At 40.6% G+C, this 20,234-nt stretch overlaps 1 protein-coding gene across 2 annotated transcripts in view; it reads right to left on the minus strand.

Moving 5' to 3' along the window:
• The window catches only part of Foxp1 (forkhead box P1), a 574,139-nt gene that overhangs the window by 214,772 nt on the left and 339,133 nt on the right, over positions 1-20,234 (minus strand). For both annotated transcript variants that reach the window (XM_090323968.1, XM_090323960.1), the window contains one exon: positions 19,546-19,736. In XM_090323968.1, the coding sequence (XP_090180094.1) occupies positions 19,546-19,725 (180 nt within the window). In that variant the 5' untranslated portion in view covers positions 19,726-19,736. The remainder of the gene's footprint in view (positions 1-19,545; positions 19,737-20,234) is intronic.

Here is a 20,234-nt window from a genome sequence, read left to right on the forward strand (position 1 = left end):
TCTACTTAGAGATTGCCCAGACTAGCCCTGAAATCTATGATTTGTGATTCTCCCAGCTCAGCTTCCTGAGAAGCTGGGATTATAAGGCTATACCACTAGGCCCAGTAGAAAGCAAGTTTAAAAGGAGAGTGGCATGTGAAAGTAACAGAACGTTGGTGAAGACTGAATAGGAAGGAATGGTGACTGATAACGGGGAGACTAAAGAGAAGGAGAGGAGAGTGAAGTCATCTCACTGGGGACTGCTGGCTGGCGCGTTCTAGAAAGACTCAGCTGCCTTCCCGGCAGCATGCAGGACAATGTGGGATAACCACAGTGAACCAGGCTCTGAGGAATGAGAATTGGGAAACAAACTATGGCAGGGAAGATGAGACTGGGAAATTCTTCTTCTTTTATTTTTTCCTGTAAAAGAAAAGTGTTAAAAATATATTTTAAAGGGGGGGGGGAGAGGGTAGGATTTAAAGGTATCATGTGGTAAGTGGAAGAATCTCCCCTACCCCCCGCCCAGCTGACACAGAAAGTTTTCTTGAGTCAAGATCTAGAGATGGGCTAGGTCAGGCCTCAGGGCTAAGTCCAATTCTCTTTCTGTATAAAGTTGGACTGGCATACAGCCACATTGTAGCCAGAGCTATTTTCATACAGAGTATTATGACAGGGAAAGGAAACAAAATTACACAATCTAAAATTTAAGCTTAAAGTCTGCTGGTCCCTGCTCTAGAGATGTTAGTGTGGAGAACATAACCATAATCCAACAGCTGACAACAAAATTGTGAAGGTGGAGGTGCACACGTGCACACACAGACATGCAGCTGCCTCCCAGTATGATGCTGCCAGGGAAGCCATGGTGCTCACAGGAGTTGTGTTACTGACTGTGTACCCCCACAGACCTAGGTAGGGTCTTCACCATTCCCTCTGAGACTGTTTCTAAACACACTGGAGGCATCCATGCAAACGCTAACCACAAGGCAAAGCCTTTATTTTGTCTGAGCTTAGGTTTTTCATCTATCAAATGTGAAGCTGGATCATGCAAAGAATTCTAAAAATTCTATGACTCTACAGACACAATAAAAGGAGAGTGACTGAAATATCATCACTCTCTATATCTCTCTTATACACACACACACACACACACACACACACACACACACACACACACACACACACTACCCTATGGAGAGACATGGAAGAGTAAGGAAAGCCACTAGTACAAATAGATAAATGATGCCAAGTGAACAGCTTGAGGCCATGCTTCACCATTCCTACTGGAGGTAGAGATTTGGAAAAAATATTCATTATTTAATCAAGAAAGAATTATTAGGAAGAATCAAGGTCCAATGGAATCTTTCAGAAGAGGTTTCTGGCCCATAAAGAGTCTGGGATAAAGAGGGATGTACTAGGAACTTTCAGTAGCCTGTAGACCGAGGTACAGAGGACTAAGCCTGCAACCCTAACAGTTGGGAGGTAGAGGCAGTCTAAGTGACAAAGGGAGATTCTGTCCCATAAAATCAAGAGGTTAGCTTAGCAGTAGAGCACCTATCTGTCCAGGATACATAAGACCTGGTTTCCATCCCCAGACCCTGAGGAAGAAAGCATCTGAGCCATTTCAAATATACACCCCCTTCAGCTCTTCCTACTGGGGAAAAAAAAAACTGCTTGATTTTCTTCTTTGGCCCATTAAGCATGTCTCTTTCTTGCAATGACAATGCAGTTGTGGCCTTGGTGACACCTGCCAGGAACTAAGGTTCTTTGCCTGTCAAACAAGCAGCCCAAAGTGCGAGAGTTGCAAACTACAACTTTCCTTTCTTCCAAAAAGACTGCTTTTCAGGCGGCTCCACTGTTCCTGCCAAAAGCAGAGCTGGCAGCTTATTTTCAAAGGTGAGAAAGAAAGAGACTAAAAAGATCCTTTGCAGGTTGGCACTTGGGTTTTTGTGCTGATCCAAAACACTGACCAATAGGCATTGATTCCATGGTAAAGCAAAAGCTTGGTGCCACCTTCCAAGTTTGCAAAATCAGCCAGGAAGATTCAAGTTTCTTTCCTAAACCAGAAACAAACAAATGCTTTTGCTGCTAGGGAAGTGGACACATTTGGACTTGGAGGTTATGACTCTTCAACTGTTCTCACCATGCGTCCTTCATGTGGCCTATCTTTTGTTTACTGTGCTCACCAGTTGTTTTTTGTTGACTGGAATAATGTTCAATGTGACCGAAGCAGGGTGGGCCACAGAAAGCATGAATACAAAATACCACTGGGGAAGCGAAGGACATTTTGTCAACAGAACTAACCATTCTTAAAGCAAAGTAATTCACTCGTCCCAGATATTATAACAACAAAAGTTACTGTGGCTGCTTCAAAACAATGTACTCATTAATCAGAGAGATTCAGTGAATAATTTCCTCAAGAAACACAGGACACTACAAATATTTTTTCCAAATACTTTTTTTTTTGGTTGGTTGGGAAAAAAAGGTTCAAGTCTGTTACATAATATTAAGAAAACACAGAAGGTATTTCCCTGGGCCTGTCAGTCTATGACAGCTGTTGGGGGGACCTGGACAAAGCCTGCTGTTGAAGTCTTCTGGCTCTATGTATCCAACATAAGAGCTATAAAGAATTCTTAAGCCCAGATTGGCTGCTTTTAATTAGTCTATAAAACACCTACTGTACCTACTGCTCACAGCTGATTCGCTGCAGTTTAATTAATAAACCCAGGTTTCCCACTTCTAAGCAGGAATATTCCCCCCCCCCTAATAAGTCCAGGGAGACAGAAATCTCAAATGGGTTCTGTGCCAGAGACAGCCCCCACCCCACTCTGGTTAGATCTTTCAGAACCCCAATGCTTCATCCTCCTTGCCTATAGTTAGCTGTCAAACTCCAAGAAGCTAGGCCTACAATAAATGCTAGCCACTGAGGAGGATGAGATCTGAGGAAACCAGTTTAAAACCAGCCTAGGAAGGAAAGTCCATAAGACTCTTATCTCCAATTAACCAGCAAAAAGCCAGAAGTAGAACTGTGGTTCAAATGGTGGAAAGCCAGCCTGGAAGACTTTCTAAATTCTGGTTTGTTCAAAAAGAAACTAAAAAGGGCCGGGAGTTTGGCCTAGTGGTTAAAGTGCTTGCCTAGCATGCACGAAGGCCTGGGTTCGATTCCTTGGTACCACATACATAGAAAAAAGCCGGAAGTGGTGCTGAGGCTCAAGTGGTAGAGCTCTAACCTTGAGAAAGTCCAAGGACAGTGCTCAGGCCCTGAGCTCAAGCCCAGGACTGGCAAAAAAAAAAAAAGAAAAGAAACTAAAAAGTTTTTGTTCTTACTTCTTTAGAAACTCCCTCCCCTACTCTCTACAATCAAAATGGGCGACAAGAAGCATATATTATCCCCATCTATTGATTCATCAGGCAGAACAGAAAAATAACCAGTTCTGTATAATATGTTATTGTTCTCCTAGTTCCAGATGAAAAACATGGACAGAGAGAAGGTAGCAAGGAGCACTGACACAGAAAAATTACTGCCATGTATAAAAACTCCAGTGCTTTAAAGAAATTACAGGTACAAGAATTTAGCCAGAACAAAAAGATACGCCAATTTTTTAAAAAAGCTGCTTCTTAAAACTTAGCTGGCACTGCCTTTGCTCTCTCCCCAAAGGATACTCTTAGTAAAGAAAACATGGTGGATTTTTTTTCCTCCATTGCCTGTATTTGATTTCCAATTAAAATTAAATATAAACTGAAATGCCACCTGGATTTTAGCAAAATCCAATCCCTACTCTCCACGTTTCCTTTTTTTTTCCAAAAAAAAGAAGAAGAAGAAGAAAAAAAAGAAGAACCTGGGCTTACATATACAAACATTTTGCTAAATGACCCGTGGCAAATTGCGTAATGCCAGTAAAAGTTGTGTTTTTAAAGTTATGAGCCCCAAAGATTTTATCTGAAATAAAACCCTGATTCAATTCAGATTCTGGAGGCAGACTGAGTCCTTAACTCTGTCTCCAAATTTAAAACATTTGTGCATGGGGCCACTTTGGTAACATTGCTGGCAGGTATGGAGAAGAAATTCTGTATTGATTAAGGTATGTGTTTTCTTTGCTAAAATAGTAAATTGGGGCACTAATTGTCTACAAGAACTGGGTCCCTGCAATCTTCATGTCCAGGGAAGTTTCAAAATGAAGAGTCTGATGGTCAGATAAGGACTATGCACTATTATAATCCATCCAGATGAGGGAAGACACATGATTCCTGTCTTCACAGCGGATGGCTCTTCTAGAGGTCCCCAACAGAGATGCATGCAATGTCCTAAGGTGATGACATTGGATGGGTGAGCTAAAAACATGGACCAGTCCTCAGAAACCACACTGCACCCACAGGGACTCCATGTTTTGGTTCCTAAGAACTTAAACATGATTTTACTACATCTGCCCTAGATGCTCAGAAAAGTATAAAGGGCAGATTGTTGAGGTTATTATATTAATTTAGAAGGTTCTAGCTCTAGTGTTCCATTTCACAGGTAACAAACACACACACACACGTACACACACACACACATGTAAAGCTTGGAGAGATGACAAGACTGACCCAATGTTATTTACAGAGGAACTATTGGAGAAGGTTTTCAACCATCAACCAGGCAATTCTAAAATGCTTCCAATAAAATATTCTTCCTGACTTTTGCAGCTCCCCAAGGCAATGAAACACGCACTGGATAAGCAGCAAATATCTACACATGACCGACTACAGGCAGGGTGACAGTGGAGAAAGATGAGGAAACTGGGGGTGCATGCCTGCAGAAAATATATAGAGAAAAAAAAGTTTGCTCTTTTCCCATCTCCAGTGTTTGCTTTGACCAAGGACTGATTTTTGACACAATTTTATCATGTGAGATAACAATAATTATTGGTTATAATAATTTCATGGTAGAAATCAGGCAGAGAGAGAGAGAGAGAGAGAGAGAGAGAGAGAGAGAGAGAGAGAGAGAGAGAGAGAGAGAGAGAGAGGGAGGGAGGGAGGGAGGGAGGGAGGGAGAGAGAGAGAGAGAGAGAGAGGAGAGAGAGAGAGAGAGAGAGAGAGAGAGAGAGAGAGAGAGAGAGAGAGAGAGAGAGAAAGAGAGAGTCAGACAGACAGACAATACTATTAAGCAGATGAGCAGACATTTAAAATTGTGTATGTATACAGTTATTTAGCCCTTCTAATATTGATTTAATATGTCTCCAATTGTTCATTTTATAAATGCCACCACAAGGTCTGACTCACCTCATTCCTGTAGGTTATGTTCCTGATGATGATGATTATGATAAAAGAGCCACAACTAATGTCTACATACCACTTACAAGTGTCACACAATCTTCTGAGGATTCTGGGTTATACTCAGAACACTAAATACTACCAGAATCCTCATTTGGCAAATGTGTAAACTGAGGCACTGAGAAATTACTGGTATGCAAGGTGCCCAATGTGAGGAGTGAAGCTCTAATGAGGACCCACATACTGGCTCCACAGACTCCACCTCTCTGCCAAGGATTCCTCAAAAGTGGTCCTCTAGCTGAGCACCAATGACTCAGGCCACAGGGAGCGAATCCTAGCTACTCAGGAGGCTGAGATTTGAAGATTACCGTTTGAAGCCAGCCTGGGCAGAAAAGTCCATGAGATTCTTATATCTAATTAACCACCAAAAAAAGCTAAAGTGGAGCTGTAGCTCAAGGGATGAAGCACTAGTCTACAGCAAAAGAAGTCAGGGACAGTACCCAGATACCAAGTTAAAAACTCAGGACCAGCAACCCCCCCCACACACACGGGTGTGCACACACACACAAACACATGCACACACACACACACACACAAATGAAACAAAAACAACAATAATGAAAGATCCTCCAGCCCGCAGCAAACAGTGGGTTATAGAAATCATAAATACAAATTCTTGAGTCCTACTTCCACAGATCTACAGAATGGAATGCTGAGTGGAGGGAGATGGAGAGCAAATTGCCTTAAAGTCCTTATAGACAAAGCCAATGAGGGCACTGTTGAATGTTATCTAGTGTCTCAGTAAAAAGTAAGTCCTTGAATCAAAGTGTGTGAAGCCTCTTGAACGCCAAGGCCCAAAAGGGCCATAATGGGATACACAAAGCCAGAGCCCATCACAAGGGGGTGCCTGTACTGTGTATACTATAGATACCATTTATTGTCCTTTTCACTGATTTTTCTCAAAGATCTTCCTGCTGGTTTGTAGGCTTGTAATGAGGAAAGTTTGAGAGTAGGCAGTGGAGTTATGATTTTAATATGGACAGGTTGAGATGACCTTACTTTCCAGGGTTTTCATCAGAGCTGACAGCACTCCACTTAGAATACTTGGGGAACATACTGTAAACATTTAGAACCAAATGGCACACCTTCTACAAAGGAGAGTTAGGGCACTACTATACTTAATATCAACTGATTATTTAAAAAAGCTGTATATCACATTTTAATTATAAAATTCTATACTCAAACAGAAACATACATATAGGAATACACACATTTTTGTTTTTCAGAGCAAATTTTCTTGGTTCTCATGAAGTTCACAAAAGAGGGCAGAATTTAAGAATAATCATATTAAATAGGATATAATAAATCATTTCACAAGAAGCTTAAAAAAGAGAATTGAGAAAGAAGAGAAGAAGAAGGGCCTCCAGAGGGAGGAAATACAAAGCCAATCTTATCTCCTAGGAAATACCTGTCACAAATAACTAGATTGAGCAAATGTCTTCCAATATAACAGCTTTTTATAAATTAGGCATTACAGTTTCAGTTATTATGGCCATATGATAAATAGAAGTAAATGATCTAATATTCAATATAAGAGCATGTGAAATATGGATACCACCAACCAAATAAGTGGACTTCATCAGCCATCATCTAATCTCTGGAAATCATAGACACAGGCACCGGCCCTGGATCATTTCCTAAAGTCCAGTGAATTCATACGCAGTTGTCTGTCACACTCAGACCTGGACTTGCCCTATGCCTCCAATACAGAGCCAGCCTTGTCTATCTCAAAATTAAAACTATCAAAGACACATCTTTTAGGCAGTTTATCCAAGTTAGAAATCTAAGGCATGAAGCTTAGCTTTCACCTGCCCTGCATTATCTCCTGACTGGAAGGATTATAAGCAATCAACAGATGTGCACATACTGAGTGATTGTTTTCTAATTTCAGCATGGTCTTCAAAAGAGTCCAAGAGCTTAAATACAAATTTCTCCCCTCCGGGCTACTTTCTCTCATCTATGGATTAATCTTATCTATTAATCAATGCATGCAGTTTTTATTTTATTGCCCCATGATCAGGTTATGCACTCTTTGTCTTGCTTTCTGCCTGGGCCCAAATGGGCAGTGGCCCTCCCATTGTGTTTTCATTTACCACTGGGATGACAAGCATGTGCCATTGTGCCCCAACATGGTGCTTTCTGTGCAGTTTGAGATAACAGATGTGAACCACTATGCTCAGCCACTGACTGAGATGGAATCTTATGTACTCTTATCTACAGGTTGGCCTTGAACCAGGATTCCCTGATCTCTGCCTCCCGAATAGTTAGGATTAGAGGCTTGAGCTACCATACTCAGCAAAATATACCGTGTGTGTGTGTGTGTGTGTGTGTGTGTGTGTGTGTGTGTGTGTGTGTGTGTGTGTTTAAGGTTAGGTAGCCAGGGCAAGGAAAATCTGAGTCACTAAATGTTTTCCAAACTCTATTTTCCACTTTAATAGGCGTGCTGAGAACCGTTCTCAGCCCCAATGATACACAGACACCTAATTTGGACATCATCAGGTAAATGATTAGAAATAATGATGTATGCTGACACCTCCCAGTTATTCTCATTCTAGATGCTGTAAACCAGTCTTCAATCCATATATATATATATATATGTCTATATACATATATATATGTCTATATATATATATAGACAATTGAGAGAAGAACAATTGTCATGAAGAAAAACAGGAAGATCTTGCTGCATCTACCATTCAATACTTTGTTTTTTGGAAAATTCAGATGATGTGCATCATAAAGTTTGTGGCCATATGATTTCTGTCACGACAACTCTCCTGGCCGACTGTCACCCCAGAACAGCCACAGACAACACATGATAAGCAAGCAGTTCAGCTGTGTCTCAACATACCTGGACTGAGCAATACTAGAGGGCAGAGCAGATTTGGCCTGAGGGCCCTCACTGGCTTGGTATGATGCCTGACACTCAGTACATACCCTGTGAAAAGTACTGAAAAGCCATCTGAACAAGTGAGAAATGGTTTCCAGAATGTCATCTTGACAATTGTAACTGTGACTCACTCCATTACAGAATATGATTTAGACAATTATAATTGGAAATATGGCAGCACAAGCATGATACTGTATCCATCTCATAGGTATATTAATGGTATGGGAAGACTACAGATAAGTATTCTTAATGTATATGTACATATGTAACATAGCATATATAATATATAGTATATATATAAATTATGTATACGTACATATATCCTGAATACACCCTACACACACGCATAAAAATAGCACAAAATTTAGTGTTCATAATACAACTATAAATCTGATGAGGTAATCAGAATAACATCATAAAAATGTACCAGATGAAGGTATTTCCACTTAGTGCTTTTGGATGTGAAATTCCTATTGAGTTGAAATGGAAATATCACCAGGAGGAAGGGGGAAAAATGAGGGGAGGTAAGCAATATTATCACAGTATTATTTATCATATGCATTAGGACCAAAAATAGTCAGGAAAGAATGAGCGTTGTGTCATTCTCTCCCCATCTTTAACCTTGTGAAAGGTTGTTGAGTTTGCAGGAAGGATAACAAGAGTCAATATGAGGTGTTATAAAATGGGAAGTACTTCATACCATGTAGCCTTGAAAAATTAATATGTAATAATTGCAATCACAAAAGCCACTTTGTCCTGCTCTAGGATGTTACATCTTATTTTATTAAATTCTTTCCAAAAATCTTTCTTCCCTTAGCTCTGAGACACATGACTCTGCTGTGGAAAAGCAAAAGACATTTTACGCACGATTTTCTCTCTAGTAGAAAGCGGTATATTGTGCCCTTCAGTGAACATAAAATTGATATTATCATCTCTTAGTTTATATCTCACTACTTAACCTTCAGATTAAAAGTTATTGGATTTGAATGACTAAAAAGACATCATGTCACCTTCCCTTCAATGTGGAGAGACAGAAGTTGGGGACAAGACAAGGTACAGTGATAAAAAGCATTAATGCCCAACCAGCTGGCACAATGCCTCTCCTCAGCTGAGTTACCATGACAGGACACTGACCGCTAAGTGAAGTTGTATCAATAAGGAATGATGGGAGAATCTATTTCAAAAAGCTTTGCTGAGGATGAAGCTGTGAAGAGAAGTTCATTGTAGTTGGGGAAAGAGGGGGACAATCACAAAAGGCTCATCTATCCATGGACAGAACACAGAATTAGAAGCCAGATACTCTGGACCACTTCTATAATCCCAGCCACTCAAGAGATCTGAGGATTTCAATTGAAACCAGCCCTGGCAGACAAAGTATGAGACTCTTCTCTTCAATGAACCACCAAAGAGCCAGAAATAGAGGTGTTGCTCAAGTAGTAGAGCACCAGCAGTGGGACAAAAAAGCACAATGAAAGTGTGAGGCCTTGAATTCAAATAGTCAGTATCATAAGTGTGGTTTATGAAAAACTAAACAAAAAACCCCAAACCCGTGTCTTGCATAGCTTTTCATTTATGCAGAAGACACTAGAAAACAACAAATTGGAAATATTAGACAAGGAAAGAGGTTAGCTCCACCTTCCCTCTCTTAGGCAAGGCTCAACTTCACCACCACCAAGGAGACTCTTCTATGGGCAGTGGAATCCATATCGCCTAAATGTGTCTGCCAATAGTATCAGCTGTTTAATAATTAGACATTGTATTTTTTCCAACAAGAGAAACAACAAGCATTCCCCTTGGCAACTTTAAAACAAATTCATTGTAAGAAGCTTGTGTCAATATGGAACACAGACTTTTATCAAAGATCTGACTCTCTTTCCTTTTGTTAGTAAGAAATGATAAGCCCATTCCTGGATCAATAGGACACCCACAGTTTATCAGCCCTTCCCCTGTGACTTTGAGAAGATTACTCATTAGAAGCTGGCTCAGGCTAAAGGGAAAGTACTAGATCATTTTAATCCAAATTAACATACGCAATTGAAGCAATGGCTTTTAGGCCATTGAAGAAGGTACCTTTTATTTTTTGGTTTTACTTTTTTTTTTTAACAGACAGGGTCTACTTAGCCCAGACTGGCCTTGAACTTGTGATCCTCTAGCCTCTGCCTTCCATAGGCATGGAAGGGATATGCCAGAGGATATCCTATTAAAAAAAAAACAAAATTGGGCCGGGAGTTTGGCCTAGTGGTTAAAGTGCTTGCCTAGCATGCATGAAGACCCGGGTTCGATTCCTCGGTACCACATATATAGAAAAAAGCCGGAAGTGGTGCTGAGGCTCAAGTGGTAGAGCTCTAGCCTTGAGAAAGTCCAAGGACAGTGCTCAGGCCCTGAGCTCAAGCCCAGGACTGGCAAAAAAAAAAAAATTAAACAACAAAAATCTTCCCAAGAGGAGAGTTTTTCCCCTTCAGTTGACTGGGTTATTGTTATATTTGTAATTGTTCTGTTTCAATTTTGTTTTTTAAACTAACTATGCTTATATTTTCTTGATTGTATCATGACCACTAATAGGATAGGGAAGAAAGCAGCTGGGGTGCTTTACCCAACTCTCTTTTTGTTTGATGGTACCAGCTCTTTGAGGTAGGGGAAAATCCTGAACTGTCAATCATCAGCTCATTCCCTACATCATTCTACACATCCTAATTCCAATGGGCCCACTGGTGCTCAAGCATTTCCTTCAATGATCTCAGATCCAGCCTTCCTTTCCCTACTCCATTCATTCACACATAGTCTGTGGAAGAAGGGCTAGATGCCACTTACTCTGCTGTGGGCTGGGAGTTTTAGGGGGTGGCAAAGACCATCTCTGCTCTGGTAGGACTCACAGTTGCCTAAGGGATTCTCCTGTAGGAGAAGTGCAAAGATCAAGGCGGAATAGGGGAGAGGCCCATAACAGGATGCCCTCAATCAAATGAGACCAAGGTTAGTGGCCCATTAATAAATGTCAGATCAAATGCAACAGCCTTGTCAAGGCTAAGAATCTCTCAGGGATTCCTTCCCATACAGAGTGAGAGGTCCAGCCTTCTCATCATCTGTCAGTATACCTCCCTCTGCCTGCCTCTTCACCTTACTCGGCCAGCCTAGATACTCAGGCATCACAGGCAGGAAACAGGAGACTTCTAACCAGCTTCACACAGCAACCACAACTACACTTCAAGCTCTAGCTGATTAAACTCCTCAGACATTCTCTCAGGCTTTGTCAGCACAGCACACAACAGGTTGGCCCCCACCAAGAAAAGAATCTACGAACACAGAAAGAATCTACAAATAAAAGAATTCCATGAAGCCAAAGCTAAGATGTGCTGAAGGCCAGAAGTGTTTCAGAGCTTGGATTATCTGCACAGACTTTTGATTGGTTGAGCATCACAAATCCAAAATGGCCCCAAAACATTTTGGTTTCTTCCCTTTCTTCATTTTTGGTGCTATTGGATCTTGAATTCAGAAATATGGGAGTATTCTTTTTCTTGTACTTGCTTGGGTATGTACTCTACCATTTGAGCTATACTTTCAAGTATTTTGTAAAAAGCTCTGATTATGTTTGCAATATACTTCCATTTTTGTCTGGGCTAATCTAGACCTCCATACATGCCACCCTGCCCAAATTTTTTCTGTTGAGATGAGATCTTGAGACCTCTTCTGTCCAGGTTGGCCACAAACCATGACAGTCCCAATCTTTGCCTCCAGTAGAGGTAGGATTATAAGTATGAGCAAAAGACACCTGGCCCAAACTACAACTATTTAACTGTCATGTCAGGGCACTAAAACCTTTTTGGATTTGAGAGCAATCTGGATTTTAAGATTACACAGTGGAGTCCATTTATATGCTCACTTGGAACAAAGATGCAAGAAGGTCCACACTTTCTCATGGGTGTGTGTGGAGGTTCTATTTCCATGAACTAAATCTAACAGTGTTTAGCAAAGGGTCTGTGGAATGCTCCGATTGACATTTCACAGTTACCATGGTCTTGAGTTCTAAGACAGAGGGATGATGGGAAGAGAATTTCTAACAAGGAGTTCTCAATACTCTATATAAATTTCCTTCTTGAGGCTCCAGGGACCCCTTCCATTTATATGGCTATTCTTTGTCATAAAGGCAGTCACCTGGTAACCCTTTTTTATCAAGCAATTTAGGCACTACCTGAAAGTATACTAGACTCCATCAGGCGAGCTATAGTTTTACATTATACAAACATCCAATTCTGCCTGCTCAGCTCTGGCTGTCAATAAACCAAGCAGTTGCAAAACAGCATAATGTTTCTGCCTTCTCAGAACAGATAGGAGCCTGCCAGTTCCACCAAACAAACTCTTCATAATCACTGAAGATGATCTGTCAACAAATTACCATTAAGGTCACATCTCCTCAAAGTTCAAAAAGAGATTTTCTTTTTGAGTAGACAGATTGGGAGGTATTTCATGATTATTATTTTAATTACCTCACAGGTCAAGGCTTAAAATTATCTTGTTCTCAAAGTACAAATCTTTCTCATAAGAGTCAAGTGCCATAATGAGTTGCGGTGTCTGGGTTTGGGTTACCAAAGACTCCTGTGTGTATAGCCTCCCCCCCCCACCACATCTCTCTGTCTCTGTCTCTGTCTCTCTCTCTCTCTCTCTCTTTTTCTATCTTTCTGTTTCCTACTGCTATTTTAATTTTCAAGGAGAGGTTAATGACACAAAACTCTTTAGTAATCAAATCTTGAAAGGATTTGATACCAGACTCTCACATCTCACATTGCCAAAGACATAAATCTTTGACCACGGTATTTTGATAGAAGGCAGGTCTAAACTAACAGAGTGGAGAACTAAATTTAACGTGCAGGGTGGAAATATGCTTTGGCCAGAAATAGCCACAAAAGGAATTAAGCAAAAGTGGGGGTTTGTTATTATTGTGGCTATGCTGTTATTCGGCATGATCTGAGTTCCTGCCACTGCTTTACTTCAATTTGTATGGTTGTCACTGACACTTCGGTGCTCTCATTCCTGCTTGAACTCAGGGCCTGTGCACTGTCTTTGGGCTTTCTCCAGACTAGTACTCTACCACTTGAGCCACAGCACTACTGAGGAATTGAACGCAGGGCTTCGTGCATACTAGGCAAGCACTCTACCAGTAGGCCATGCTCACGGCCCATCTGCCCAATATTTTGGGGCAGCAATGTTTTCCATAAGATTTGAACTCTGCAATGTTTTCAGTGGGAGTCTATCTCAGCATAGCAATTTCTTTAAAATGACAGCCATGCTTTTTCACACCCTCCAAGGTAGGTGTGAGTCTCATGAGATGCTGGATAAATACTAAAAATACCTATTTCTTCTGCAGCCCCTTTCTGGAGGCTTCCCTTCTAAGAGGGACAAAAAGAGAATGACTTTCCAGATAGTTTAAAGCAACAGCTGAGCAAAGCTCTTAAGAATCGTTTTATTACAAAAAACTGGCATCACTCCCTGGCCTTGGCACTTACTAGGCTGCACCAAATCACCTGCTGTAAGGTGACAAGAGCACAGATGACCCCCTCAGATTTTAATATGGTTTAATGTAACCTGGGCAGGAATACAAAGTAAAGAGATGGCACCTCTCACAGAGAAGGAGCTCGCTGCTAGTCCCTTCCCTGATGGCTTTCTTCATTCCTTTTCACAGAGACCAGTTAAGGAGCTAAAAAGTTTGCAGATAGCAATTGCTTATCCACTTAGTACCCACTGGTATTCCACTAACAAAAATGAATGAAGGGCTCTAGGTTGCCATTTGAAAGTAAAGAGAATAAATTTTATTTGTGGGTGTACTTATTTGGGTCCAAACAAAACACAACCTCTGGCTTTTCCTTATGCAGTTGACCCTTTGATCCATTTCCTGCCATCCCTCCATATCTCTGAGAGTCTGGAGCCACAGTTCCCTGCAGATATCAAAACCCATGTATGATCTAGTTTCTGATAAGACGTAACACAATTTTCGTACAGAATCTACACACACTTCCCCATTTCATTTCTAGAATACTTCGAATGATTAATATAGTATAAATGTTCACATAAAGAGGTGTTACATCATAGTCTTTAGAGAATAAAGACAAGAGAAGATGGTCTGCACATGCACAGTACAGAAATGGCAGTACCTCTTCTTGGCCAATGGCTTCTGAATTTTTCTCCCCTAGACTACATCTACACAGAGTTGAACATGCAGACTTTATGAATACAGAGGTCCAACTGTAATTCAGCTGGATGGTAATGGATTAATCTCATAGATTGTGCTGATTCTCTACTGTCTATATAAATGGTAGAAGTGCATCATTATTTTTTTTCAGGAGTCCTTTTTAAGGACACTAACTTAATTTTTTTTTTGAGTTTTAGGATCCTGTGTACAATTAATATCTTAGCTCCTATGTTAGCTCATTGGCAAAAACCAATCCTATGGATCCTCCTTTCTCCACTTTTACATTTTTTTAAAGCAAGGCTCCCCATCCTTTTTACCTCTCTGCCTCCCTTGCTAGGAGTTCAACGTGTCTGCCTCTTGTTTATATAGTTAACTTAAAACACATACTCTCTCTTAAAGGACCTAAAAGTTCAACACATTGAAACACATGTCAAAGGATATCTGCAAACTAAACATCTCACTAATTTGTAATTTTTAAGTCACAAGTGTCCAAATTCAAAATATAGTTTATCTTGGAAAAATACTTTTCCTTGTAGATTCTTCCAAACTGCTCTCCTCATATAAACCATAGCCATACTTCAAAACCACAGCAGCCAAAGCACTCCCTAGCCTGACTTTACAGACAATAAAACTGCCAGGTGGTAGAAAAAAAATTAAAAAGCCAAAAAAATTCCCATCATTAAATGGAATGTTGTTGAGAAATAGCTGTTTTATTTAACAGCTATTCATTTTTATTGAATAAACATTTTCTAGAATGCATTCTGTTAATTGACCTGACAGCATATGCTGTATATGGAGAAACTTCTAAACATTATGCTCTATGTAATATGCTTATCTGAAAAAGCTCTCATGGCAGCAATATGGAAATAAAATTCTGCTTTTCTAAATTACAAGACTTTGGAAAACTGCATTAATCCTCACAGTTTGTGAAAAGGCTCTGGACAGTTTAAAATCTTTCATTTAAGGGGTAAGGGAGAGGAAGAACTTTAGTCCATGGTTATGGAATTGGTTGCTGAGTTCTGTGAAGGAGTAGTGGAAAACTTCTATAGACTTAAAAACAGGGCAGGTATCATAGGAAATAAAAAGCAGCTGTCATGTTGCGGCTACAAGAAAATGTCCAGATCCTACCAAACTACATGACAAGAAAACTATTGTTGTGATAGTATGGTGGTACAGAAATGAGCCCAGGTCAAACTTTACAGAGATAAGATATTTCATTCTGAAGAAAGAAGACATTTCATAGTGCATTTATTGGTGGCTCTGAGTGTCTTGGTGGCTCCTTCCACTAATGAGAGCAACTCTCCTTGGCTAATGGCTTCTGAGCGATGATTGCATCTGCCAGGCCTGAGCCACCAGTGCCACTACCAAGAACAGAGGAGAGAGGAGAGCTTTGCGGGGCAGGGGCTGCAGGGGCTGCAGTGACCGCAGGGCTGCTGGCTCCCTGTTTTGAGCGGCCATTTATCTCCCAACGGCCACTGCCCTTGTGGAGTTAGCAGCCCAAGGTTATCAGATATTTTTCTTTCTTTTTTTCTTTTTCTTTTCTTTCTTTCTTTCTTTCTTTCTTTCTTTCTTTCTTTCTTTCTTTCTTTCCTTCCTTCCTTCCTTCCTTCTTTCTTACTCTCTCATTCTTTCTCTCTCCTTATTCTCATTTTTCTTATTATTAATACTTTGGTTTTTGTATTCAGAAGACAGAAAAACCCAATTCCATTCATTTCTCTAAGTTGTTAACTAGAACATTTGTTAAAATAAATTCTATTTTGGACCCAACTCAACAAACACAGAGACACCAAACCCAATACACAAGTCATCATCGCAGTGCGGCCAAATCAGTGTGTTGGTTGACAAGAAGCACACGTTAGAAAGGTTTGCATTTATTTGTTTTTAACTCTCCCCATCTCACCTCCAGTGCTAGTGTAACAGGGAAATCCTATAACATTGAGTTTAGCTCACGGCATAATTAACTCATTCTATACCAAGCCCTTTTAAGTCCAATCTTTGTGTTTGGTGGACTTTCTAGCATATTTTACAGTTCTAATTCCCTTCCACTGTCCTACATTAATCAAAGCTGTAACCCCTGTTGTCTTTGTACTATGGAACTAGAATGTGCCCCTGGCGAGGAATGGGGGAAAAGTCAACAGGAATTAAATTTCAGTGCAACTGTTTACTCAACTGTGGCCTGCAGTTATTGAAATTTTATCCGTGGTTTTGTGTGACTACCGCAGTAATGAATTCAGCATGGCTGTGATTTTCCCACTGCCGGTATTCTCACTTCAAGTAAAAACCTGTAGCAGAAGAATGACGAAAACAACCAAAGACCAGTCTGACACCCTTTTTTTTCCAAAGTGTCTTAATTGTTGCAGTTTGGGGTCTGGAAAAAGCAGTCAAGGACTGTAGATCCATGAACCATTTTTATTCCTGTATTTTTATTTCATTTACCAATAATGACTTTTTCTTTTTTTTCATATATTTTTTATTGTAATTAATAGAAGGGTTACATGATATTTGCCAGATAGATGGTGCATTAATTCCCATACATTGATACCCTTTCACATGTCTTGGTCCCCATTTCCCTCCCCCGACCCCCACCCCTCATCTTGACTTTTTCTTAACAACCTGGGAAGAGGCTTATATGAGAATCAAACAGCTACTGATAATTTACTTTAGAAGACCTAAGGAAGCTGGCAACAATAATAATCGGGGGTTTAGCTACAAATGATAGCCCCAACTGCTTTCTTCCTCCTCCAAAACATAGCAATGGCAAATTAAAAAAAGTTCCACAAAATATTTTCAAACCTTCAAGTACAATCAAAATCAGTTTTTTGAACTTTGTATCAAAAAATCATACAACAAATTTTCTAGAGTTCTCACATCCAAGATTTTTTAAAATGATGTAGATAAATAATTTTGCTCCTGATGTTTCTTTTTTTTTTTCTTTTGTACACTCTGAGGCTTGAACTCAAGGCCTGGGAGTTGTGCTTGAGCTGCTTTTGCTCACGCCTAGTTCTGTACCACTTGCGCCACAGCAGCACTTCTGGAGTTTTATGTGTAGTTTATTGGAGATGAGATTCTCATGGACTTTCTTGCCAAGGTTGGCTTTGAACTGAGATACTCAGGAAACTTTTTCACTCAAGGCTGGTGTTCTACCACTTGAGCCACAAATCTACATCTGGCTTTTTTGGTGCTTAACTGGAGATAAGAGTATCCCAGATATTTTTCATCCAGGCTGGTTTTGAACCACAATACTCAGATCTTAACAACCCAAGTAAGCTAGGATTATATGTGTTAGCCACTGCACACAACTGTCAATTTGTGTGTGAGTGTGTGTGTGAGTGTGTGTGTGTGTGTGTATTTATTCGTTCATTCATTCAGATGATGTACTGTATACATAAAGCTTTCTGGTTAACCACTTTGATATCCTGAATGTCAGTTCTTTGAATAGAACACAAATGATATTAAACTCCCATCTATTTAATTAATGTACTCTAAATATTAATTACTTGGGAATCACGACATAAAAGTCAATAACCCCACTTCAACTGCTCTATAGTCGATCTTGATCTCTGTTGTTGTATGGTATAAAAAGTGGTACTCTAAAACTACCAACTATTTTATTTTATTTTATTTTATTTTTATTTATTTTTTTTGCCAGTCCTGGGCTTGGGTTCAGGGCCTGAACACTGTCCTTGGACTTTCTCAAGGCTAGAGCTCTACCACTTGAGCCTCAGCACCACTTCCGGCTTTTTTTCTATGTACCTGGTACCGAGGAATCGAACCCGGGTCTTCGTGCATGCTAGGCAAGCACTCTACCACTAGGCCAAACTCCCGGCCCTACCAACTATTTTATACAACTATAAATAGCAGAGAGTATCATATAAATAAATATATGATAGCACATATGTCTTCTAGTTATGGTTGAGTTTCACTAAAAATCTTATGGGTTAAAATGTGGCCACTGATACATGTAGAAAATGAATACACAACTACCATCAGAAACTCTACGACAGGAACAGCCCGGCGTGTGAGCACAAACCCTAGGAGATGGCAATGAGAGATGAAATCACATCCACCATACTCTCTGAAGTTAGCTTTGGCCGCTCCATGCATTTCTCCTCCTTCCTGTATCTTTCCCCAACAGGGTCTACAGAATCTGTCAAAAGCCCACAGGAGTCCAATAAGGTGGTTTAGGAGATTTGCCTTTCTGGTACTCTATCCTTCAACAATCTCTGCTTCTTTCAGAAAGGCCTAGAGAATGCCATTTTTACTTCTATTTTGCCATAACTATGAACTGAGGACAGAATTCAACAGCCACAATCCAGTATCATTAACAAAGTTAATACTTCTTATTTCAACAGAGACTGGGGAGTGAGGCCAGGTTGGAAGGCAATACTGTTTTGTCTTGAGTCACTTTTGCCATTCAGAAAACTTTTACTACGTGTCTACTCACATATATTACTACTCACAATATACCTACTACTCACATGCCAGGGAAAGTGTAACCGAAGTCAGTAGTCCTGACATTAGAGCATTTTTCAAGAGGCACAAATACGGGAAAAGCTAAAATACCAAAACGATCCTCACATCTCTGATTCCTAAAGAGCATATAATTTCCACCAACAGATATCAATGTCATAAACATACCACTTATTTAAACAATGTAGCAAAAATGGTTCTATTTGTTTGTTTTCCCTTGATCTGTTCCCCTACTCTTTTTCTCTCATGCAACCTTAGGTCTCTCTTTGATCCCTCCTCTCTGATTTGCCTTTTCTTCATCAGGCTTGTGTGTGTGTGTGTGTGTGTGTGTGTGTGTGTGTGTGTGTGTGTGTGTGTGTGGTACTGGTACTTTGTGAACCCCTTGAGTATTTAAACTAAACCACGAGGAACCATTTCCCCCCCAAAATAATTTTGTTCAAAGTTAAGTAAACACAGTGGGGACTACAGGGAGAGAAGCAGGTCTCCCTGACCTCAAATCTCCACAATTCTCCCCCACCCAGAAAGGGAACTTCCAAGTCTTCTAGTTCCCTACAGTCTGATATTTACATCTCTGAAGCCACAGCCACCCAAGAATCCTACAGAACAGGTGGATGAGAAGACATTGCTTACCACAGACAGGTATGCACACAGGCAATGGCTGTGTGCAAAACCGTGTGGTGAAATTCACCCCACCACCCATGACTCCCCAGAGCTATACCTGCTGCTGCTGCTGCTGCTGCTGCACGTGGGCAAGGTCACCCAGGTCCACAGCTGGCGCCTCCCCGTTGGCACGGCCTTCTCGGAGGGCACTGCACTCTAGCAAGTGACTGTTGCTGCTGGATCCATTCTGGATGGCTGACCCATTACTTTTAGTTTCAGTCCCAGATTCTTGCATCATGACTCAAAAACCTGATGGAAGGGTTTTCAGGAAGGGTGGTGGGAAAGGGGGGGAGGAGAGAGAGATGCAGCTGTTAACACAGTTGTTATACACAAGGTAAGGGTGTCTCTACTGTAATTGCTGCCCAAACTCCTCTCCACACAGTTGTCCTTTTCTTTCATGTTCTGGAACCTTTCCCTTCATTCAGGAACTGTCCGGCTCAATTCAGGTTTTCGTGTTGTCATAAATATGTTATCACTATTTGCCTTAGTAAAAAAAGCAACACATACAGGTAAGCCTAGAATTTAGGATGACATTTCTCTGGTTCTATCTAGATAGGTGGCTCAAAACCCAGAAAGCCCTCCTAGAGAACCTGTCAGGTTTAACATTAAACTTTAATGTGTGCAAGTGTTTCATGGTGATACCAAGCAAGAAATATTCTGTCCATCAGGAGATGCCAAGCATTATAGAGGCCAGGAGGCCCCTGATATTCTGGGGCCTGGAAAACCTCACAGTCCGATACCAAAACA

Source organism: Megascapheus bottae, chromosome 2 (assembly GCF_031878675.1).
Source record: "Megascapheus bottae isolate mThoBot1 chromosome 2, mThoBot2.hap1, whole genome shotgun sequence".
NCBI lineage: Eukaryota > Metazoa > Chordata > Mammalia > Rodentia > Geomyidae > Megascapheus > Megascapheus bottae.